At 40.9% G+C, this 23,164-nt stretch overlaps 1 protein-coding gene across 5 annotated transcripts in view; it reads left to right on the forward strand.

Moving 5' to 3' along the window:
- utrn (utrophin) overlaps positions 1–23,164 on the forward strand; it is a 182,015-nt gene that overhangs the window by 24,465 nt on the left and 134,386 nt on the right. For all 5 annotated transcript variants that reach the window (XM_044329765.1, XM_044329764.1, XM_044329769.1 and 2 more), the window contains 26 exons: positions 916–1,031; positions 1,684–1,850; positions 5,636–5,866; positions 7,321–7,502; positions 8,162–8,312; positions 8,631–8,750; positions 9,164–9,265; positions 9,746–9,853; positions 10,125–10,304; positions 11,244–11,407; positions 11,524–11,647; positions 11,750–11,837; positions 12,521–12,765; positions 13,935–14,103; positions 15,347–15,474; positions 17,239–17,376; positions 17,488–17,601; positions 17,827–17,982; positions 18,321–18,491; positions 18,638–18,829; positions 19,714–19,848; positions 20,955–21,104; positions 21,601–21,762; positions 22,132–22,263; positions 22,544–22,717; positions 22,912–23,067. In XM_044329765.1, coding sequence (XP_044185700.1) covers positions 916–1,031; positions 1,684–1,850; positions 5,636–5,866; positions 7,321–7,502; positions 8,162–8,312; positions 8,631–8,750; positions 9,164–9,265; positions 9,746–9,853; positions 10,125–10,304; positions 11,244–11,407; positions 11,524–11,647; positions 11,750–11,837; positions 12,521–12,765; positions 13,935–14,103; positions 15,347–15,474; positions 17,239–17,376; positions 17,488–17,601; positions 17,827–17,982; positions 18,321–18,491; positions 18,638–18,829; positions 19,714–19,848; positions 20,955–21,104; positions 21,601–21,762; positions 22,132–22,263; positions 22,544–22,717; positions 22,912–23,067 — 3,955 coding nt within the window. The remainder of the gene's footprint in view (positions 1–915; positions 1,032–1,683; positions 1,851–5,635; positions 5,867–7,320; positions 7,503–8,161; positions 8,313–8,630; positions 8,751–9,163; positions 9,266–9,745; positions 9,854–10,124; positions 10,305–11,243; positions 11,408–11,523; positions 11,648–11,749; positions 11,838–12,520; positions 12,766–13,934; positions 14,104–15,346; positions 15,475–17,238; positions 17,377–17,487; positions 17,602–17,826; positions 17,983–18,320; positions 18,492–18,637; positions 18,830–19,713; positions 19,849–20,954; positions 21,105–21,600; positions 21,763–22,131; positions 22,264–22,543; positions 22,718–22,911; positions 23,068–23,164) is intronic.

Here is a 23,164-nt window from a genome sequence, read left to right on the forward strand (position 1 = left end):
TGCATGACCGCCATCTGCTGGACCATCCCTTGCCCCATCTATTCCTGCATTGCCATTGCATGTGTGAAAAGACGCAAGCTGGAAATGTTCCTGAATGTAGCTGCATGTGTGAATAGTGAAAATCGCTAGTGGCGCCTGAAAGGTTATCCCAGTAATATACTGGGAACTATGTGTGAAACAGGCTTATGTGAGTGTGTTTGTGTGTGTGAGGAAAAGAGAGTGAGGATACTCTGGCTGTGCAAGTGGCAGAAGGTCAGGTTGACAGGTCAGCACATGCTGGGTGTGTGTACACTGCTTGACTTGCTCTGTTTACGCCTGCCATGTCACTGTTTGCACACACTCGGTGAGCGAAGCGTCAGGGGTGTTCCCCCCCCCCTCCTTTCTGTAACCCCTTGTCCTTAGCAGTGACACACACACACACACACACAGGATTGTGAGCTGTGAGAAAGGCCAGTGTTGGTTTAGACCTGGGCCAGGGTTTAGGTGAATCACTGAACACACACATTCCAAACCCAACTGGCCTCAACAAAGGAAAAGTCTTTTCTGTAGACAAGGCATATATATAAGTAAATATTTATGAATTTGTCCCTACATGAAGGATATGTTTATGTGATGTAATTGTTCAAAAACTTGGTGGTGTGTACAAAACAGAAGCATATGAACAACAGAAGCTGTTGCCTTAAAAGATGATACATGAGATGAAGTCACTTGGATGAAGGAAAACAGTTCATTCTTTTATTGTGTTCAGATTCTTTTTTTTCACTCTACCAGTTGAGAGATGCATACAACAAAATAGAAATATGTTCATATGGTTTATTATGAATGATCTGATATTGTAGCCTTTATACCTGAAACCTTTTAATGTTACTGTGTGCATGTTTCCTCTCTCATTGCTGCTGTTCTGTGTGTCGTAAGGCCAAACGCATTCAGCTGGGATCAGGTGGTCAGACTGAGCCCTGTGGAGAGACTGGACCACGCCTTCACTGTAGCCAAAGACCAGCTGACTATCGAGAGGCTACTGGATCCTGAAGGTATTACTTTGCCACAGGGGGAGGTCATTTGTACAGTGTTTTTTTTTGGAAATGAAAGTTTTTATCAAAAAAGGTTGCAAAAGAAAAGGCACGTCTCTACTACCTTTTTTAGTAGTCCCAAAAAAAATATAAATTGATTGTGGTATGACGTACATTTTACAGTCTGAAATTCCCACATAATAAAACATAGTCTGAGTACACGTAGCCTGCCTTCATGTTCTGCCAGTGCTTGGATAAACTCACTGTGCAGCAAATACCTTGATGTTGTCTTTGGCTGAAGATTTGTAAGAAGCTGTGTTTGCACAGAATGTTTTTCTAGTTCATGTCGCACCTGTAGATGCTCTGTGTGCATGAGCCGTCTATATTCAGACGCCTCTTGTTATGTCATGACTGAGGGGCAGTCACACCTGACCTGTGTCAAAGCCGGGTTTAATTACTACAACTTGCATCAACTTGCTTCTTTCTTTCCCCTCTCACCTTCCTTCCCATCTCATCTCCCCCCCCATCACCCTTTAACTGCTATCTCACTCCATCTGCCACGCTGCTTTTCTCCTTATCCAATTTTCACCTCATTATCCCTTTCTCTCTCTCTCTCTCTCTACCGCTTGCTTTTCATGCTTAATTTGTATCTCTTCTACCTACTGTCTTACAGATGTGGCGGTGCAGTTACCGGATAAGAAGTCCATTATCATGTACGTGACATCACTGTTCGCTGTGCTGCCAAAAGATGTGAGCATGGAGGCTATCAGAGAAGTGGAGACCCTACCACGGAAATACAAAGTGGAGGCTGAGGACTCAGGTCCAGGCGTCAGTGCTCAGGTAAAATGTCCAACACAGTATGTTACAGTTGTTATTTAATGTGGTATTTTTAGGACAAAGTGGATTTGACACATGGGTCTACACCAAAGGGTCACTGAATGATGTCATGACCCTTAAAACTACTCACATAAAAGGTGCCTACTGGAATCCATGGTTAAATCTGTGTTTTTTGGGTTTTTTTTTTTTTTTTTTACAGAATCCAAGGTGTTCTTTCTTTTATGTGCAAACTTTAAAAAAATCCACAGCTGGTACACAGCAATGTGGACAGAAGAACATTAGATCAAAGATTCAGAAATTTATGACTGGAATTGAAAATCGTGTTTCTTAACAAACCTCAGATTCTTATACATTTGGAAACAGTTGGTTCTTTGTACCCAAACCTAGTTCACTGTTCGGTATTTTTTTTGGCGTAATAACAAAACTATGCTCACAGGAAGAATATTAAAGATGTACTTTGTGTTTTCTATGACTTGAAGATACGCTATTGTAGTATTTGAGTATTTAGTATTTTGTTAATCATTTGGCCTGTTCTGAATCTGCAGAAGATAAGGACTTTAGACCTCAGTGTGTTTTAGCTTTTTTGTTTATTATATTTTAACAGGAAAAGTCTCCTGCACAGGGATCTAAATGATATGGGAGGCTCTTTTGGCTCTGGATTCTCATGGGTATTTGCTACACTGATGATGCTAGCTACTTTATAATCTTTTTGAGCTGGGCTAACCTGACCAGCATGATTTAGTGATATAACAGTCAATGAATTACATATTGCCTAAACTTTTCTCTCTGGACTTCAACTTTGGAATTTATTTTCCACATGTGCCAATTATAAACTGCAATTAGTTTGAAATTGACTAGGAAGACTCTGTGGTTTAAAGGGCATACTGCTCTCAAAGAAGCCTAGCGAACGTCCTATACAAAGTGGTTTGTGATAAATATGTCACAATACAGTTACACCTCTAATAAAACCAGTACAATAACCCCATTAATCCCCATGGTTCAGTTATTTCAGCAGTGACACAGTGCTTCAGATCAGCAGATATATCTCCCCCAGTGGCTGCCTGTCTGAATCCCTCTGTCTGTGCTGGTGTAAACAAGCCTTTATCTCTTTCTGTGAATGGAAAGATGATAGTTCAGCTCCTTTTTTAAAACAACTGAAATGCTGGAGTCTCAAAAACTTTGAACTCATAACTACTTCAACCTTTGCTGCTCTGTTGTGTTTCTGATAACATTCAGTTCGAAAGCCACAGACTCAGTTATGTGCAGGCATAAGGAATATTGTGAAGTATCTCATTGTGTGTGTTGCCAGATAGAATGAGTCACTCCCACTCTGAAAAAGCCATCTCCTTCATTCTCTCCAGCGCTGCTCATGAAAAGCACAGCAGGCGCAGGCAAATAGGGAGCAGAGCCATGACTCACCCCTCTGACATTAGCCTACAGACCAAGCCGCACGCTGCTGGAAACATACCGAAGTGCTGTTATAGCATGGAAGGAAATGAGGGAATAAATTGGTGAGAATGGGAGTGTGTGCAGAGAGTTGACAGGGAAGGTTATTTGAGCATTAAAGATGTCTGTGTGCTGGTGGGCGGGTGTCTTCAGTGTGTGACTGACATGCACATGCTGATACTTCATTGAGAAACATCAGTGGACATTTCAGAGTGTCTTATTTGTACATCTTGGACTTTCCTACCGTTTCACTTATGCTTGTAATCTGTATATAGCTTTGTTTTTTCCTGTTTTTATTCTTTTCATATACTCCATTTAGAATTGTGTACGCACTCTGGTCCATACTGTATGTATTGGGGACATTTTTAGTCCTTCCCAGCCTGCTGTTCTCTTTTTCTTTCAATCACATGCAGCTGGGGGGCAGCTGGCTTCAGAGGTTTTCAGTCAGGAGTCAGAAAATCCCGAAACCACCTCTTAAGTTTTTATTGCCCATGGGCACATACTTCACACGCCTTGGAACGAATGCTGGAAAAGTCTTTTTTAAATGGCGCTCTGATTGGTCCAACAAGGGGTTTACTTTCCTGGCACGCTTCCGCTCCCCATAGGAAGTGATGCGTAATACTGCTGGTAGTGAGACTGAGTGGAGGAAAAATAAAGGCTCTTTGTTTTTGATGACTATGTTCGGTTCCTCTCTTTAGTTTTAGGTTTGTAATATTGGTGTTGTGATAATGTTTAGGTGTTTTTTAATGTTGATTTTGGATGTTTGTTTTCAATATTGATGACTTTAGCTCAAGATCTAATTCAATTTTATAGCAGTGTTTTCATTTCAGTTGGAATATCACTGATGTTAAGTGCACCAGTGTATGCATTACATGCTGCAGAATCACAACTGCAAAACTGATGAATGCAGGGATTGAGTTGAGCAAATCATCTGGTGATAATAAAGTGTTCTGTTGAGCCAGACCACAGCTATTTTACAGCCATTCGATTCAATAAATAGACCAAGGCTGCAGTTTTCTCTCTCTCAGTCTCTCCTGTCTTTCTTTCTCTCTCTGTTGCTCTGCCTTTGTCTGCCTACACTGGGCTAATATAAGTAAGGGCTTACAATATTTGTGTGACTTATTCCAAAATACCCAAAAGGTCATAGAATATTTCCAGCAGGTGACCTTTCCCTGAGTTCGTTACACAGACGTTACCACTGTGTAAATTCAGACTGGAAAACAAAGGTCCATTTGACTTATTACTGTACCAGTCCCTACACACCCATTAGCAATTCTGTCATATTTGACTTGGCATGGATGCTGTTGCAGATTTTTATCTCCTCTTCATTTCAACAGATTTTTTACTGCATTTCCTTTAGAAAAATGGAAACCTGGAATAACTTGTTAAATGCTGTTGTCAACAAAGGCCCAACCATGTCCACATAGTATGTAGAAACACTGTATTTAAAGTAATGTATATTTTAGATTTTGTTAAAAATGTGGCTGAAATGCCTATTCTATAGTGTTTTGATTTAGCAAAGCCTGGTTGGTTGTTGAGAGAAATTGTTGAAGGAAATGAGCATTGTCACTACAATGAAAGATTATCTTTCCATGTGTAGCTAGATCGTGCCAGGGTATTAAGTGTAAGATTTGATTCAACCCCTTCTCTTCAAGTTTCCCAAGCTTGTCCTCTTTTGCCTCCTCTCATTGGAGGCAATACCTTCCATCCTCCTGCCTGTACAGCAAACCTCACCCAAACATACTACTGTGTTTGAAACTTACTGCTATTCCTAGAATGAAGATTGACCTGCTCAGCATGCCAGGGGCACCTCCCAGCATCCTGTAATAGGCCTGCAGTTGTTTTTTTTTTTTTTTTTTTTTTCTTAACTGGGCAGGGCAGGTCGCTGTGCGTGCTCCGGAGCAGCCCAGACCCCTCCTAGATGTCTGGTTCTATTTTCAAACTTGCCAGCTGATGCGCCAGATGAAAATCTGAGTAAAGGACACATGGAGGTTTTGGGCATGGCTATGTTTAATGCACATGGTTGTCCTCAGAGTTTTAGCTTTTCAGTTTTGTGTTTGAGTTTTAATGTGGCGATTTGAAAGTGACAAGCAAAGACTTTTACATTACAGTTACATTTTCTTATTTTTATTCCAGTTTAAAGACAGTAGATTTGACACTGTAAGAATCCTGTTAAGAATCCTGTCCAATGCTGTCTGTCAAAGTTAGGCCCTGTACAGTTTCCACAGTAGTTACTATTAGTAATATTGTACTACAAATGGAGTAATTATAGTACTAGATGGAAACATGATGTCTATAATTTGGTCAACCTGTGGCTTCATCCCCTGCCTCATGTCTCTCAGAATGTGCAGATGGAGGAAGCAGGCAGCAGCCCCCAGCCCGAGACCCCCAGCACCATGACAGAGATGGAGGGGGAGATGGAGGGCGGCATGTTAGAAGTGGACCTGGACAGCTACCAGACCACGCTAGAGGAGGTACTGACCTGGCTGCTGTCGGCTGAGGACGCTCTGCAGATCCAGGATGAGGTGTCAGACGATGTGGAAGAAGTCAAAGATCAGTTTCACACACACGAGGTGAGAAGAGACATGCATATTGGGTTATGGCATGCAGAGATGCAAGCATACATGCATACAGAGGTGTGTAATTCATCTTTTTTTTAAGGTGGAATTTACGAGTTATCACTGATGAAGCTTGACAAAATGATGAAATGTTTGATACTTGTTTAAGTTAGTAGATGAAAAGTCCATGACTGTTTCTATACTTACTATAGCTGCTTAATTAGTGTTTTCCTAAATGATATGTATCCAGACTTTTCATATTGAGTGGATTCATTATTAGCACACATATTGATGCACTTCTGTGATGCAATTTTACTCTACCAATGTTTTTATTTGTCAGACTTGCATACCAGTTTTAAGTCTAAGAACTGTCACTCTCCATTGTTGAGCCTGAAGATAGTATCCCACAGAGAGAAGCCTCCCACAACCAACAGTACATGCTCCGTACATGTTGGGAATGTCAGGAATTCTGCTAAGAACAGTGGAGCACAGCACCCCATGGTGCCCTGGCCCAGAGCTTACTTGCTTGTTTGAGAAGGCGTAGTTGCAGGGTTTGTGTCTGTGCATGTGTGTAAAGGGGCTTTGGCTGGATTCCCTTGGCTGAAATGTGAATATTTGTGAAGTCTAATGTCTGGAATCCAGGTCAAAGCAGAAAGCTGGTAGCAAGACTGAAAGCAACCAAATCCAAAGCCTCTTTAACAGCCAGGCTTTTCAAGAGGTCTAGAAAATCAATCCAGTTTGTTTCGGCCTGGTTGTTCCCAACTTACTCCAGCTTCTCCACCAAAGCCTCATGAAAAACAATGTGCTCAGAGGTGCAGTCAAAAATGCTTACTCATCCAGACAGCTCACTGAAAACAGACAACAACTCAAAAATTCATTGGCCTCGATATTGTGCAAGAGCCAGCCAACAGCAGCCCCTCTGAGGAGTTGAAAAGCAACCTAGCTCCTTCAAATTTGCTCCTATATTCTTTCTTGAAGCACTTTCTCCTTCTTCTGTTTTGTAATTGGCCTCAGTTGGCCACTTGACAGAATCAGCCCTTGAGTATGTGCACACAGGCTCATCTGTCTGTTGCTACAGCAACACTTGTGAAACCAAGGGCACGGAGATGATGCCCAGTTCTTCTGGAGGGCGTTAAATGTTTTTAAGTGAAGCTAGAGGTTGGGGAGAGAAACATATCCAGATGTAAGTATGTGGATGGAACCTCAGATAATTGAAGCAATATTAGGACTACATGTTTGACTGTTCTGGATCAGGATACTTGTGTTTAAGGGTATCTGGTTATACATTGTCCGCCTTTACTTTAGACAGAGATTGAATGTCTTCCTGTAAGTTTTTCAGCCCTGCCTTTTGTCAGGGCTGTTTTGTTTCAAGCGCACTGCTTTGCAGGAAGGCCATCATTTGAAATGAAAACAGTTCCACAGTCAGAGATTTTCTATCAACTTTTATCATAACCTTTCTCTCTGTAAAGGCCTTTATGATGGAGTTGACGGCTCACCAAAGCAGCGTGGGTAATGTGCTGCAAGCAGGTAATCAACTGATTGCCCAAGGCAACCTGACAGAAGAAGAAGAAGATGAAATCCGGGAGCAGATGAGCCTCCTCAACTCCCGCTGGGAGAGCCTCCGAGTGGCAAGCATGGACCGCCAGGCCAGGTAGAGACACACACACACATACACCTGCTTCAATCCTGTAGATGTAATGCAATACTTTCTGCCGTTGTTTATTTGCAAATGACAATTTTACTGTTTGTTTTTTTTAAAGAAAAATAAGGCTTAAAATTCAAACATTTTTAAAGATTTGTTTTACAGTTTAGAGTGCTGTGCCATCACATCATGAGCCACACATTGTCCAGTAGAGGTAATTGTTCTCTCAGTGTCAGTGTGACCATAGATATTTATGGGTTTTCCGTGTGAAGAATGTGCAAGACTGCAAGCTCTGTGAAGGTGACACCTGATAAGCCTGTAGCCATCCAAGGCCTAACAAGTCAGACACTTAGTCAGTGTTATCAAGGTTTATGATGCTCTAGACACACTCATACACACACATACACAGTTATTCATAAATCGTATTCACGATGTCCGCTTGATTTAAAGTGTGTGTGTCATGACTCCTTGTCTGTGGAGTCTTGAACATTGTCACTCAATCCAGTGTTTGTGCTTCTGTGAAGCAGAACTCAGAACACACTATTAAACCAGCTTAACAGGCAGTCTCACCTTAAAGTTTATGTCATCTGGTATCATCTTTTTATGTCTCTTAAATTTCTCTCTCTCTCTCTCTCTCTCTCTCTCTCTCTCTCTCTCTCTCTCTCCAGGCTCCATGAAGTCCTAATGGACCTTCAGCAGCAGCAGTTACAGCAGCTTTCAGATTGGCTGACACAGACAGAAGAGCGAATAAGAAAGATAGAGACAGAACCGCCTGCAGAAGACGTGGAGGTCTACAAGGAACACATAGAACAACACAAAGTAAAAATACTTTCCCCATTCAAACATTTTTCAACCCAAATTATTATTTTGTATAATGATCCAAGACTGAAAATTTGGAAAATAGATGTAGTCAGTGAAGTTGATGCGATAAAACATGTTTGTATGAATTTAGATGATGCTGCTCTTGTTCTCAGACAATCTTTTGATCACTGTGTCACATGCTTGATCCTGTAGTTTTGTGACTCATGCACTGTGATCTCTGTGGTGTCATCATAAAGCTGAATAGCTCATCTCTGCCAGCTCTGTTAATGGGTAATATGTGACCATGCTGAATTCACTATTTGGGTTTCCGCTCAGGAGCTTCAGAACGACCTGGAGGCGGAGCAAGTAAAGGTTAATTCTCTAACACATATGGTGGTCGTGGTGGATGAGAACAGCGGTGAGAGTGCCACTGCTGCGCTGGAGGAGCAACTACAAGTAAGTTGTCAGCCTGGACGTGCCTTTTGTGAATTTGTTTTGCCTCCTTCAGTACATGTAATAAATTACATTTGCCTCTTAATTATTAATCTGGATAAATAACATGTAATATGTTGCTACAAGATTGTTACCCTACTGCTATCTAATGTGTGTTTATATACTAACTATATACTGTATATATACATGTTTTTATACAGAAACAATAGTATTTTGCTCAGCTTTTTGTTGTCTTGATCCACAAAGGCAGAGTGATGAAGCTAAACATGAGTTTTATGTGGATTATGAAGCTATAAATAATGTCTTTATATGTAAGAACCTGTACCAGAGAATTGGTTTTGAATGCATGTATTTTTTAGATGTATTTCTGAAAATACCCATGACTGCTTTAATGTTTGCCTCTATCCTGCATTCAGTCCTTGGGTGAGCGCTGGGCAGCTGTGTGTCGCTGGACGGAAGAGAGGTGGCACAAGCTGCAGGAAGTCTTCATGGTATGGCAACAGCTTCTATCGGACCAGGTAGGACATTCAGCAGGCTCTCTCTTTTATACACACAGACTCTTATATGCGCCTTGGCTTCTCTTCCTCCTTGTAATTAAATGACCAATTATATTTGAACCACTTCAAGTACAACATTTAAGACTCTCCTCCTCCTTTGAGCTATATTGTGATGAAAAGAGACAGCCACTGTCATGAAGGACAGAGCATTCAATCCTTCACTCCATGAAGCTTACAAAAGTCCTTTAACTACAAAGTGAACCCATTGAATTAAATCCTTTTGTTCTTAGTATTGCAACCCTTATCTAACCTCAAACACACCGTTGCTTGAGCTGAAAATGCGTCTGTTTTTGAAAGGGTTTTTTCAAAAAGAGTTGCATATTTATTTAGTTTTTTTTTTTTTTTTTTTTTTTTTTTTTACACGTTCCTGGACTCCCAGATTCTGTTTGTAATGGTTGCTTGGTAATTGAAGTTAATTCTGTTTTCCCACCTCTTCTACAGAGTTTGTTCAGAGCGTGGTTGGCAGAGAAAGAGGAGGCCTTGAGTGAAGTACAGACCAGCAATTTTAAGGACCCAAGTGAAATGAATACTAATGTGCGCCGATTAGCAGTAAGTAGAGTGCCAGTTCTTGGTAGCTGCTGTGCTGCAATTACAGCATTTACCTAGCAATATAATGAGTTGTAAATGTAAAGAGCCTAATGTTGTTAGTGTCACTTCAACTTCTTAACTAAAAATTAAGTAGAACAAAAGAAATCGCACCCTTAGTTCAATAATAGCTGCAGCAGACATTTTAAAACTAACTACCTTTAATTTCTAAACTTCAAAGCAGGATTTCCATATTTGGAGAAGCCTTTGATTGTTTTGACATTATATCCTGTAGACCCTAAAAGAAGACATGGAAAAGAAGAGGAGGACCCTAGACCAGCTGTCTGATGCAGGACAGGATGTGATATCGTTACTACAGAACGCTGAGGCAGGAGCCAAGATCGAGGCAGACACAGAGGAACTGGCCCATAGATGGGACAGCCTGGTGCAGAAGCTGGAGGACTGCTCCTTCCAGGTGTGTTTCATGTTTTCGCCCTGGTTTTGCATGTAACTTTACTTAAAGGAGTTTTGTCTTCCTGCTGACTGTGCTTGAAAATGTCACAGTGAATAGCTGATAGAAATACAAGGATACCAGCTGAGGCAATTCAATACTGTGGTAAAAAAGCACATGGCTGCTGACGCAGACAAATCCAGCAGGTGCTACAGTTCACATCAGAATGTAATGGAGCTTAATTTAACTCACAGTGGTGAATGTCAGGAACCTTTAGAAGCTCCCACTTAGATCATCGTGGAAGAAAAATGAAAGCTCCCTTTGAAAAACTGTAGTTCTTATCAGTAAATGTCTGGTATGGTAAAAATGGCTCAACCTATGTTGTTTTGGCCTTTGCGGTGGTCAGGATGTAAGACAAAAAGGGGAAGTAGGGCAAGGGAGAGGTCTAGTGGTTGGTTCATTGGAGGTTAAGGTTTACATTTTGTAAATATTTTTTTATTGATCAATCTCAGACAATAGAAAAGTAGTATTTCACTACACATTGTACTTAATGATGTATGTGGCAAATAAAGATTGATTTGATTTTAACAAATGGAAGAAGTGTGGAAAATAATAACAGAAACATTAAAATCACCCTGCTGTTCTGTTATCCCCAAAGTAGTTTGTAGTAGTTTTAGTTGGGTGACATAAATAGTAATTATGGTTTATAATAAAACCAACATTCACAGTTTGAGGATTTAGTTGGCCACTGTGGAAGGATTTTATGTAAAACTTCAATACTAACATTTATGATTTTTTTCCTACAAGAGTGGTAAAGTAGAAATACATTAAAGAATTAGTAGTAGTTGTAGTAAAAAAAAGTAAAAATGTTGTGTGAAAATATTTGGTTAGGGTTAGGCTTGTTTATCACTTTGTGACTGTGGTTTATTGTTTTTCTTCACCGCGCTCTAATGCACTGCTAAGGTGATGGAAGCTGTGACTGATGCGGGGATGACTCAGGTGGAAGAACAGGTCGTCGTTGATACGGTTGCTGTGGCTGCAGCTGCTTCAATCGCTGACCAGGAGTTGGCCCCACCTGCCCCTCCTAAGAAACGACTGGTGGAGACAGATGCAGAAGTCAGACGAGTGTAAGAACTGGGACACACAAACACACATAGAGACAGACTCTATCTCCCCTACCAGAAAAGTATAAACATTAAAGACATATAAACTCACAAATATCTACACATTCTGTCTTCTGCAGGTTTGAAAATAAGCTTGCTGATCTACTGAGCTGGATTAAAACATGGAAGACCTCAGCTCAGGCACTGGCCTCCACACACCCTGAGACTTCACCTGACACCCCAGACCTGCAGGACAAGTTAAAGGTAAACCTGCAGATTATACATCTTAAAAAATAAATGATTTCAATTTAAAGTTAAAGCGTATGTTTTGAAAACCACATCTTAAATATGTGTCGATCACTTTAGGGTTTGGAGTCGGAACTCACAGCAAAGGAAGCCGCAGTTAGTCAAGCGGTCCAGGAGGGACGAGGCTTGATGGATCAACTGGAGAGAGGTATGAGGCAAAGAGAGAACTGACCTTGCTCATTGTCACAGAAAGTGTGTAATCATGCACTAGCTTGAACATTGCAGTGAACCAAAGAATTATTCTCCTATAGTAGGCTATGATACTTATCGTCTCACGGTAGCTCATGACTACTGGCTCTAACAGAAATCTTCCATTTCCCTGTTAAATTGTGTTCTTTTGTTCCATATATTTTACTGCTTTTCCACAGCTGCTTGGTATTTTCTGGGTATTTACAAGCCTACATTTTTTTTTATTGTTATGCAGTTTTAGTTCACTTATCTGAACTTTTGTGTGGGTGTTTGTAGATAGAGTAGTAAAAATCTGTCAGCCTGCAGGGTTGCTGACTTAATATAACTGGTCACGGAAATGAAGAGCCACTCAGGATTTTTATGTGTTTACACTGTTCTGGAGGCAGTGAGGGGTAGTGGACCAGCACTGCTAAGTTAGGGTAGATTTGTGAAATACCAAACTTTCCATTAAACTCAACTTGTTTTATTCCCTCATATCTGTGGTTCTTTTATTTGTGTTGTCTGTTTTCCAATTTTTAGTTTTTAGCCTTGCTGGATTTTCTTTCTCCTGCCTAAAACACACACTGTGACACATTCAAACAAAATGATACTTAAAGTCTGCTTACATATTTGTTAACATGCATTTGACGTGTGTCTCTGTAGAGGGGGTGCGTGTGGACTCGGTGAGGGCCGACATAGACCTGATCCAAACTGAGTGGGATGTGTGTGCGAGGGAGCTGCAGGCAGCCCGTGAGCGGGTTCGCACCCAGAGCCGGTTCACGGCGTTGTCTGCAGAGCTGGCAGATCTGGATCGGGCCTTGGAGGAACATGATCGATGGCTAGATTCAATCTCGGCTGTGGAAAAGTGCGACGAGGCCAAACTCAGAAGCCTGAGTGGAGAATGTCAGGTAATAGTCAGTGTCTCACTCCTCAATCACCCTAATCTCCTGTCTGTGACTTTGACCTTTAATCCTTTCATGTAGCCCCTTTAATTCAGCTCATCTAGTTTTAATTATTTAAATGTTTCACAGCAGACATGAGAAAACATATTAAAGGTATGGGGGCAGAAAGGGGATTTAGTAAGAAGAAAAAAGTTATACTGTGAGTGGATGAAATGCTTTTAAAGTCAATGTAAGGTGTACTGAACAAGAGGGGTCTAACCTTTCAGGTGTGTCCTGAAGTGTGGAGTTTCCATTTAAGAGTAATTCACTTTCTGCAGGGAGGGAAAGCCTGTCACTGTAAAGCACGACTCCATCCAGTCACTTCCAGACCATTCAACAAACTCATTGTAGCAAGTGTGTGTGGTTTTCCTCATTTTTATACGGACAAATTTTATTAAGTGTCTGAATTCTTTAAGATGACACTGATTGTGCTTCATGGCACAACATAAATACAAGGAAAAAAGCAGACTGTCTGCACACTGGATTGTAGCTCCCAGTCTTTTTATTACTGATTGGAAAAAAGCAACATTTCATCAAGACAAAGAGCAAGGCATGTATAAATTAGTTTCATCATGCCAACGTCATCAAAAACGCAATTTCTGGCAACAGTCGACACCTGGTCACAATCAGCACATTATCAATGCCTGGAAAAAGTCACGAAAAACAGTCTCAGCCCCCACAACTATATATATACGGAGAAAATGTAAATACCAAGAGAATGGAAAAAAAGGAAAGAGGGAAAAAAGGGGGGTCACATCAAACCACAGCATAAATACAACACAAACAACATTATTAGTGAAACATACGTTTTCCATTATGTCTCATCAGTAAAAACAGAAGTCCCTAAAATGTTTAAGAAAACCACTAATCTTATTGGCTGTAAATGTATTCCCAGCTGCTTTCTGTTGTGTCAGATTGTTCATCCAATGTCATCACTCAAAATTTTCTGGCTTATTTTTTGGTCATGGGAATAACCCTATCTTGATCCAACTACATAAAATTTCCCTTTCTTTCTCTCTTCTTTCTAAATTTACAATAACATCAACAATGTTTTCTACAGTTTTAAGTATCACAACGCCTATTAACTCCTAATTGCATACAAATGAATAAACATCCTCCTTTCTCTCTCTCCTCAGTCTCAACTGGTCCAGGTCACGGCGCTGAACCCGCGACTGGAGCAGCTTTCTGCAGAGGCGGGGTCACTGGGAGCCATGCCTTCTTTGAAGGACAACATGGTGGTGGTATCAGCACATCACGCCTCCACACTTCAGCGGCTACAGAGCAAACAGCAAGAGGTCAACGAAGGTACTTCTGTTTAACTATACGGAAAAAATTTGCTAAATCAGTGGAGAGAAATGCTGTTCCAAAACTCTGAGCAGATTTCTCAGCACTAACAGCACCATTTGCTATTCATATGAGAGCCTTGAGGCATCCTCTTACTACAGATAGCTGCAGGTCTGTAGATTTTTAAACCCTCTCTAAAACAAGGACCTATTTATCTCTCTTTGCTCTTGGCTCAAACTTTCAGGTTTATAGGGAGACTAAAAGAGTGATAGCTAAGATCAGCAGTCCAGTCTCACCAGTGTAAATTTAACATTGGCTTTTATATGAATCCTTGGCCAGCCACAAGTAATGGATGATGCTCTTATATGGCCTTCCAAAGCTCACAGATGCGTGAGTGTATACGTGAGCGATCAAGTGTAAGATCATACCTGTGCCAGCTCCATCTTTACCTGACGACGTGACTTGGACTCGAAGCAGCCCTGAAAATCAGTCACTGTTTTAGTCTTGGAATTTACGTGCGCTGCTCTCCAAAAATGAGTCTGTAAAGGGAAACTTGAATGCTCTCTGCTCCTGACCCTACTGTAGGTGTGTGTGTGTATGTGTTTGTGCGTGTCTGTCTTTCTATGCCTCTTGGGCTTTTATGACTGTGAGGATTTGGATGAGAGCCAAGGAAAACCATTTTGTTTCTGCTTGAGGGCAGTTTGCCTCTCGCTGGGGCCTCTCACTACCCCTCCCCACTTCTCCCAGTTATACTCCATCTCTGCTCTTTGTGAATATAAACATAGCCTGATTATGTAAGCATTAAATCATCTGGTAATTAAAACACTGACAGATAAGGAGGGGAGAGGTCGAAGGAGAGTCATGAAGAAGAACAGAAGTATATAAGGAAAGAAATGTTAGCATGAAATAAACCAAATAAGGGTGAAGAAGCCACAAATGTGGACTGTGTAATTGTTATTTGCATTAAGAGTTGATGACAGCTTAACTTTGGCTTTGTATTGTATTCAAGAAAATATCTGCCATGATTGACACATAGGAGTAGGTTAAGAGAGCATAATTTAACTTACTTTGAGAAACATGCTGTCAAACATCTGGGATCCTCTGCATGGAAAACCCACACATGCACTCCCATACACAGATGGGGAGATCTCAAACCAGCTCACTGCCCCCTTGTGGTGGAAAACCTGATGCTTAAGACCTGATGCAGAAGTGATCCATAACTTAATAACTTTTCTCTCTCATTCTTCTGCTTGCTTTATTCCAGCCTTAGCCAGTCTAGAGACCAATCAGATGACACCGAGCCCGGTGGAGGGTCTAGAGGCAAGGCTGGCTACTCTGAGGGACGGAGTAGTCGACGTCCCTACCACTGAGGGGGCAGTGGAGCGGGCACAGGTGAGCGGTGCATGATCTTGATAAATGAATTCATGATTAAAAACATGAGTGAAAAACCGTGGTCAGTGTTCCACCAAACTTCATTTAAATCTATGATAACTAATTTGCTATTAAGTGTCCTGATAACTACCGCGCAGAGAGACAAAAAGCACCAAAAACATAATCTCCCAAGTGCAGGTAACAATCATACCAAGCAAGGTATGATCACAAAGTTTCATTAATTAATTATTTAGTATTACATAGTATTACATTTGTCTTATTTATTTTTATGGTTTTGACTTTGGCATTTTGGCAACATTATGTACGACTTCATTATTTGCAGTTTTATACACTGACACTTGTACACTGACACCAAAATGTATTTAAATGGACAATGACTCGATTCCAGCTGGATTTGTCAGGTCAAAATAAATAAATAAATTTGTTGTTTTTAGTCTGTGTTCAGGTGTTACTCTTTTGATGTGCTCCTTCTAATTTTTATCATCGTGACATATTTTGCTAACTTTTTTATTAGTCTGCAACATTTCCAGGACAGTCTTGAAAAAGAGAAATTTACAAAAGTGCATCCTCTTATAGAAGAAAAGTCTGCAAACATTTTATCTTTGTTTTGAATGTTATGTATGTGGAGACTGTAGCTGATAACACAGGTGCCTTCTGAACTCTTGAGTCTACACTTGGTTTTTCTTAATGGTTGCTTTGTTTGTGTCTGTGTCTATGTGCTTGTACAGTATATCAGTGTGAATGTAAATCTGAGACTGCCATCAGAAAACAATAGGCCCCTTTATCAGTCATTCACTTCCCTCTGCACTGTATCAGACCGCTGTGTAGGAGGAAAAGGGTGTGTGTGGCATGTCCCTGTGTTTTTGTGTGTAGTTTTGAGATATGTGTGTCAATGTGTTTAGTGTGTTTCTCTCCTCCTCCTCCATCCTTCGGTGGAATGCGGCTCAGTCCGAGCTCTTGTTATCGTGGCAGATAGGGCATGGTGCCGGGTAGGGGGCGGGGTCGTGGCACATTCTGGGCAGCGTGCCCGTGCATGCAATACGGAGCTCCCTAACAGCTCAGTGTGGAGCCGCTCAGCCAGTCAGTTAGCCCGATCACTCCAACATACAATCCCATGACAGCCTCTCTGAGCTCTATTAGCAATTAGCCTAATGATAGCCGAGGTGATAGCCATCCGATTGGCTCTGTATAGTTTATTCCCATTTAAATGCACTCGCATTTCACTACACAAATGGGAACCGTTTATTAAATTAATTCAATAGTGATAACATAGTCAGTTGTTTTTTCTCATGTGGCAAAATGTGGGAGCAGTTTAATCACCAGTGTGTACTAACTTGTGGGCAAGGACATTAATGTGATTGTAAGGTTTTATCAACACATTATTGTCCCTGTACACACACAATTATATACAGGATGTAGTCACTACATAATTAAAGGTACCCTGCAGAGATTTTGACCACTAGTAGTGCTACGGAGCTACGTTTTGAGGAGCCCCCAAGAAGGTGGATGATACACATTTTTGTTGTTGTTTCACTGATTGACACTTGGTGCCAAATACTTGCCAATAATAAAATACTGTTTAAAAAAATGAAAAATAAAATTCTGGCAAACTCTTTAAAGAATAGTATCACTTGGGTGTCCTTATAATCAAATTTTTAAAAAACCCCAAAACCTTTAGTGGCAATAAGAGTTTCCAGGCTTGTCTATCACTTCTGCACAAACCTCAGACATGTTGTTTTAACCCTGAACTTTTGTTCACCTCAGGGTCTGTGTCTAGAGATTGAGCGAACACAGCAAGCTTCCGATCCTGCGGAACTACAACGATGGAGTCAGCTGTCCTCCAGGGCCCGCGAGGAGCTAGGCACACTGCAGTGCATCCTGGGTAGCATGAAGGACAATCAGGTAGAGGAGCTGTCACTGGTAAAAGTGAAAAGCTGGAACAGTTATGTTTTTGTCTTACAGTATTGTTCAGAATATAATGGTAATAATACAGTGGTTGAATGTTGTCGTTAGGTGCGTTTGGTGGAAGTAGAACGTTGGTTGGATGCAGTTCAGGAACTGTTGTCTCGGGATGCTACGGGGTTGGGCGACACAGAGGGTCTACAGGAAGAGCTTAACCAGTGCAAGGTGAGAAGATGATGCACAATATGAAAAAAATTGGTAGATTTTTTTTAAAACGCATTTTGACGTACTCATGTAATGATACTTGTATTACTTAAAAGTTACTATTACTGTTGTTTATGTTAACATCATAATTATTTAACAATAGAAAGAGATTACAGATATTTATAAGAGTTAAATAAAGACTTACTCTTAAGGTTTTTATTCTTTCGTTGTTCTTCTGCCATCAAGGAGCATGTGAATGAGATGGAGTCAGTGGAAGGTTCATTGAAGCAGATAGGAGAGAATGTGAGTTCTGTGCAGGCGGCTGCGGTCCCAGGGCTGGCCAAATGGGGGCAGGATAAGTTGGACAAGTGTCGGAGCAGATGGGAAGAGCTCAGCAAACAGGTGAAGAAAAACTTTTTATTATGTGCCTCTGTTTGTATTCAGTTTGCAATAGGTGTTTTTTTGCTCATGTGATATATGTTTGATAATAACAATGCTTATTTTATGTGTATGAATATGATTCATTAATCTCAAACTGTCAAAATCATCTGTAGTCCAAAGTCAGAAATACACTTTAGTGCATTAACACATTTTAATTGTGTCTTTGGATTTACAGTTTGATATTCTGCAATGTTGACTGGGAAACATTAGGATTTAGTGCCAGCTCTAAATTAGCCTATAAACTGCAGTCTTACTTAGATCATTCTGCAGTTTATTTGATGGCATATCTTTCTCTCCAGCTGCTGAGACATCAGGACCGTGTGGCAGAGAGTCAAGAGAGGCAGGTGAATCTGAGGAAGGACTTGGCTGAGATGCAGGAGTGGATGACCCAGGTCGATGAGGAGTTTTTGATGAGGGACTTTGAGTACAAGAGTCCTGAGGAACTAGAGGCATCACTGGAGGAGATGAAGGTGAGGATGGAGGTGTTGGATGTAGTCCAGTGGGGGCACACTTACACTTGGAGGAAACAAAGGGACTTTAACGCTTGTGTGTGGGTCTTACTCTCTTTCTCTGTTGCTGTCTTTATCATCCTCTTACCTCTCCTCATCTCTCACAGAGGGCTAAAGAGGATGTGCTGCAGAAGGAGGTGAAGGTGAAGATCCTGAAAGACAGCATCAACATGCTGGTGTCCAGAACATCGCCCCCTGGTGGAAGCAGTGCGCAGGAGCTGACCTCAGAGCTAGAGGGAGTACTCGCCAACTACCACAAGCTCTGTGACCGCTTCAAGAGCAAGTGCCACACCCTGGAGGTAATGTGTGTGTGTGTTGATGTGAGGTTTTTTATTTTGGGGAAGATTAAAGGATGACACTTTTTTTTTTGTCTGTTTGTGATTAAAAATATTGGTCGTCTGACAGATTAACTGTATTGGCTTCAAAATGTTGTTTAAATGATGGCCACCTCTCTTACTGTAAAAATTGTTGTAAAAATATATTTCCACCACAGCTTCACAGTTTGTAGTTTTGGATTGAAAATACAGAAGCATGTGTCATAGCACATTTAAGTTGGCTTTGAGTTAAAAGTTAAAGTTTGTCTCTGGTATTAAAAGCTGCTGTGACACATACTCACATAAAAATAATTCTTAATTTTATGCATCATTCGCCCAATTTGTCCACCAACTTGCAACTCTCATGGTTCAGCATTAGAATGAAATGTTGGTTTATGCGATGTGTTATTTTCTAGACTGCCCTTTATTATTTTCCGTGGGAAGAACAAGACAAGCTAGAAGGGAATACTTGTGATTCTAGTTTTCACTGCTAATCTGAGAGTGTAAAGTTGTAGGTTTCAGGCACTGTTTTGGATTATCATCACCGCCCTCTACAGGGTAAAGGTCAGACACGTCACTGAGTTGTACTTATGCTGATGTTTACACTTGCCTGAAGTCCATTAGTCACCACCCCCTCTTTGTTCTTTGAGTTTTGTAGCTTAATTTGAGTATAAGGGGTATTAAAGATTTTTTTTCAATGGGTCACTGTGAAGTGTATTCTCATATTGTCCTTTAAGATAGTAAGTTAGTGCAAACTTCATAGACCTGTCACTTTATAGTAACATCATTTATGTTTCTCTGGTTGTGCACTACTGTATTTAAATGTCTTTGACTGGGTCTGTCTGTGTGTGTTGGGGTATATTATGTAGGAGGTTTGGTCCTGTTGGATGGAGCTGCTTCAGTATTTGGACATGGAGCAGAGTTGGCTCAGCACCCTGGAGGAAAAGGTCCAAGCTACTGACAACTTACCAGAGAGCACTGAGGCTGTTAATGAAGCTCTGGAGGTACAAACACACTCTGTAAACATACTTACATATATTTTTCTTCTTCTCTTTCTCTTGTGTTAATTAAATAATGTTACTATATCAGAACTACCGGATTATTTTTAGAAAAAGTTTTGTTAAAATGCACATATTCATCCTCCATGGCTGTCGACACATGATAACATACGGTGAATCTCTGTTACTTATTGTGGAAATGAGTTTCTTTATAAATATGTAAGTAACAATGAACCATTGTGTTAGACCAGCCATCCATCTTTGAATATGTTTAAAATTGCTGTTTCTTTACTTATTCCTGTACCTTTTTTGAAAGGAGTTGCTCTTTGATCTAAAGACATCCAGGAACTCATTTAATATTCTAAGTCTGTTAATGTCATTGTTGTCTTTGACTCTGTCTTCCAGATTTCTTCTGCTTTGTCTTGTTGCTATATCTGTAGACAGCCTGCAGCATGACTGTCAAAGTCACTTTAATCACAGCCCTTCTTCTGTAACATTGCATAGTGATGAAGGAAATTGAAGACCCTTGAAGACAATGTTCTTCTCTTCTCTTCTTTGTCCTTATGTGTTTTTGGCAGTTTTTTTTAAACTCTTTGTGTCTCCCACCCACTCTTTCTTTTTCTCTCTCGCTCTCGCTCTCCCGTTCTATTCCTTTTGAAACTCATTCTCACCCCCGTCCTAATCAGCTGTCGCTCTCTCTCTGTCCATTACCTCCGGGAAGGAGAAGCACATTTAATGACCCCACATAAACAATGACTGTTGGATCCAAACAAGCGCCGTCACTCGACTAGCTTCTCTCTCACTTGTCTCCGATTTCTTGTTCAGTTATCATCTCTTTTCCGTTTGCCTGTATCTGACACACCCAGCGCAGCAATTTCTGCATCTGTAATCCATCTGTTTGCTCAGCTTTTTGAGTCTTTCTCACTCATTTACTGGATTTCTTGTTGGAACTGTGAAGCAGTTTAATTTTCTTGATCTTCATCAAAGGATTGTTTTATCGTTGTTTTGGAATTTCACTCCCTCAAACTCCTTTCCTTTTTGCTCGATTTTCATGATTCTTTGCTCATACGTTTAACCTTGTCCTCTCTCCCTGGTTCTCCATTTACCACCAGTCTTTGGAGAGCGTGCTTCGCCACCCCGGGGACAACCGGACACAAATCAGAGAGCTGGGTCAGACGCTGATAGATGGGGGCATACTGGACGAACTCATTAGCGAAAAACTAGAGGCCTTCAATTCCCGCTACGAGCAACTCAACCACCAGGTCAGGACCTTGTTTTTTTGTGTAAGCAAATGTGAGCAGTGTGTATGTTTGTTACTGTAGAAAAAATTTATTCTTTTCAAGTCATATTTGGATTAATTTTCAATATACAGTATTAAGATCTACACTTTCATTTCAGAGTGAATTTGTATTTGAATACATCCTTCCTAAACTTTTGCACAAGCTGTGAACAAATAAATATACTCAACACAATCATACATATAGTTTTATTAGTTATATAATATCTGTATATTTTGGTAAATCACTGCTATATCAACACTATAACTCTATATAGAGTTTATTTCATCATTATGTACATGTTATGCTTGATATATTTACAGATATTTTCCATATTTAGTCTTTTCCAGCTATCAGGGCATTAACGTATCTTACCTTGACTGTGAAATATTATAATACTTATGTGGATCTAAAAGCAATGATGAACCCAACTGTGGAAGATTTAAAGCTGAGACTCGCCGTCTGTGTCCTCCGCTCTCAGGCAGTGAACAGGCAGATTGGCCTTGAGCAGCAGCTGCAGACACTGAAGGAGAACGAACAGGCGCTTCAAACACTGCAGGAGTCTCTGAGCCAGCTGGACCACACACTTACCTCCTACCTTACTGACCGTATCGACGCTTTCCAGCTTCCACAGGAGGCACAGGTACGCTACAAAAGCACAACACTCACATTCAGGGGAGCCACCGGACAAGACGTCTTACGTCATATACTGTATTATCTCACTTATTAACTCACTTGTCTGAAGGCCCTCCCTCCAGTTAGGGGCCTATGGAACAGTAGTAAAATAAATGTACTGTTACATGATGAAAAACAGTTTATAATTTAGTTGTTAAATTGATCCTAAGTAGCATAAAACATTCCTCAACTCCTAAATTATTCTTATAAATTTATCTAAACCACTGTACTACATATGTCCTACAGTGTTATATGTACACAAACACTAAGAAAAAACATAATGAATGCATAAATACACATGAAATAGCATCTGTACTCATTCCTTCTTTTCCCTCAGACCATCGGGGCAGAGATCGCAGCCCACGAGGTGACAGTTGAGGAGATGAGGAGGAGGAACGTGGCCAACTTGCCTCCCCCCACCACTGATGGCAAAGCTGCCAGAGGTGGGACCATGCTGGACCAGCTGCAGGTAACAGTGACTCCTTCTGGAAAACATTACGAACTGCAGGAATTGTTGTCTGGTTTCTCCTCCTGCTGTCACCACAACATAATCATATGACATAAATGAAGCAATACTCCCTATAATCTGTCATGTGGAGCAGAAATAAAAAATCTAAACTAAACTTTTTTACATGCAAGACAAATACCAGTTCATGGCACCATTGTAAAAGTAGTGGTGCAGCCGTGTATAATCGGCATTGTGATATTGTTGTCCAAGTTTGTTAACCCCACCCTTCACTTCATTGCAGAGGAAACTGAGGGAGATCTCCACGAAGTACCAGCTATTCCAGAAGCCTGCTAACTTTGAGCAGCGCATGTTAGACTGTAAGAGGGTCCTGGATGGTGCCAAGGCCGAGCTGCACATTCTGGATGTCAAGGACGTGGAGCCGGAAAAGATCCAGTCTCACCTCAACGGCTGTATGGTGAGAGCTGCAGTTTCTTTCTTTTACACAAACTCTGATTGCAATGTAATTTGTGCAAATTACAAATGTTTAGCAAACTTTAATGTAAAGAAGGAGACACAAACAATGATATTTGCCGGTCTAGCTACCTGTTTTTGCCGGCACAGACACACAGTTTATATCACCCAAACTTTTCCCCTCTTTTCGCTGTATAGAAACTCTACAAGTTGCTGAGTGAGGTGAAGCTGGAGGTTGAGACGGTGATAAAAACAGGTCGACAGATTGTGCAGAAACAGCAGACGGAGAACCCCAAGGCCATGGACGAACAGCTCACTGCTCTCAAACTGCTGTACAATGACCTAGGGGCACAGGTAACTTAACTTAAAATTTACTTTCAATGTTCTACAAACTACAGCACAGACTGGATTTATAGTATCACTCAGCATCTCTGAAACCATTTTACGACAA

This window comes from Thunnus albacares, chromosome 16 (genome assembly GCF_914725855.1).
Source record: "Thunnus albacares chromosome 16, fThuAlb1.1, whole genome shotgun sequence".
Taxonomy (NCBI): domain Eukaryota; kingdom Metazoa; phylum Chordata; class Actinopteri; order Scombriformes; family Scombridae; genus Thunnus; species Thunnus albacares.